At 50.2% G+C, this 802-nt stretch overlaps 1 protein-coding gene across 1 annotated transcript in view; it reads left to right on the forward strand.

The window, feature by feature from the left end:
- LOC108803923 (synaptic vesicular amine transporter-like) overlaps positions 1 to 628 on the forward strand; it is an 8,816-nt gene extending 8,188 nt beyond the window's left edge. Inside the window, exon 3 of the mRNA XM_018575711.1 lies at positions 556 to 628. Within this exon, the coding sequence (XP_018431213.1) occupies positions 556 to 628 (73 nt within the window). The remainder of the gene's footprint in view (positions 1 to 555) is intronic.
- The last annotated feature ends 174 nt before the right edge of the window (positions 629 to 802 follow it).

The following is an 802-nucleotide window of genomic DNA, read 5'->3' on the forward strand; positions in this document are numbered from 1 at the left end:
GATGTACATGGAGCACTGATCATGGGATGTACATGGAGCACTGATCATGGGATGTACATGGAGCACTGATCATGGGATGTACATGGAGCACTGATCATGGGATGTACATGGAGCACTGATCATGGGATGTACATGGAGCACTGATCATGGGATGTACATGGAGCACTGATCATGGGATGTACATGGAGCACTGATCATGGGATGTACATGGAGCACTGATCATGGGATGTACACGGAGAAACGTATTTATGGCATTTCATTTTTTGTAGAATATTCTGGATTTCTATGACATGTTTCTGCATGTGGGGGAATTGGGGGCGTCGGCTCTGGCACCATCATCCTCATCCGTGGTTTCTCTTTTATATTAACAACTTTGAATTAGCATGTAGAGGGAAATCCCACGGTGCCTGGTCATCCTCATCCTTCGGCCAGTAGAGGATTGGGATGACAGCGCCGGAACCTGCACCCTGATCCAGTCAGAGCCGGCAGCTCACGTGTAGAGATCGGTGACATGTACGGCACCGCCATTAACCGCGCTGTGTGTTGTGTTGGCAGGATCGGTTATCAGATCCCCATGTTTGCCGGATTCTGCATCATGTTCCTCTCCACCATCAGTGAGTATATCTGACTCCTCCCCCCAGAACCTCAAATCTGATCCCCCAAACAGGGTGCACCGGCTCCATCACCGGGAGCAGAGACATCGTACCATCTACTACAGACATGTGACCCCCAAATGAGATTCATCGGCCGGTCCAGTCCGGTGTCCATCCAGAGCCGCCATTTATAGACCGGACATATCCTA

The sequence above is a fragment of the Nanorana parkeri genome, unplaced genomic scaffold, assembly GCF_000935625.1.
Source record: "Nanorana parkeri isolate BGI_ZX_2015 unplaced genomic scaffold, ASM93562v1 scaffold4470, whole genome shotgun sequence".
In the NCBI taxonomy this organism is placed as follows: domain Eukaryota; kingdom Metazoa; phylum Chordata; class Amphibia; order Anura; family Dicroglossidae; genus Nanorana; species Nanorana parkeri.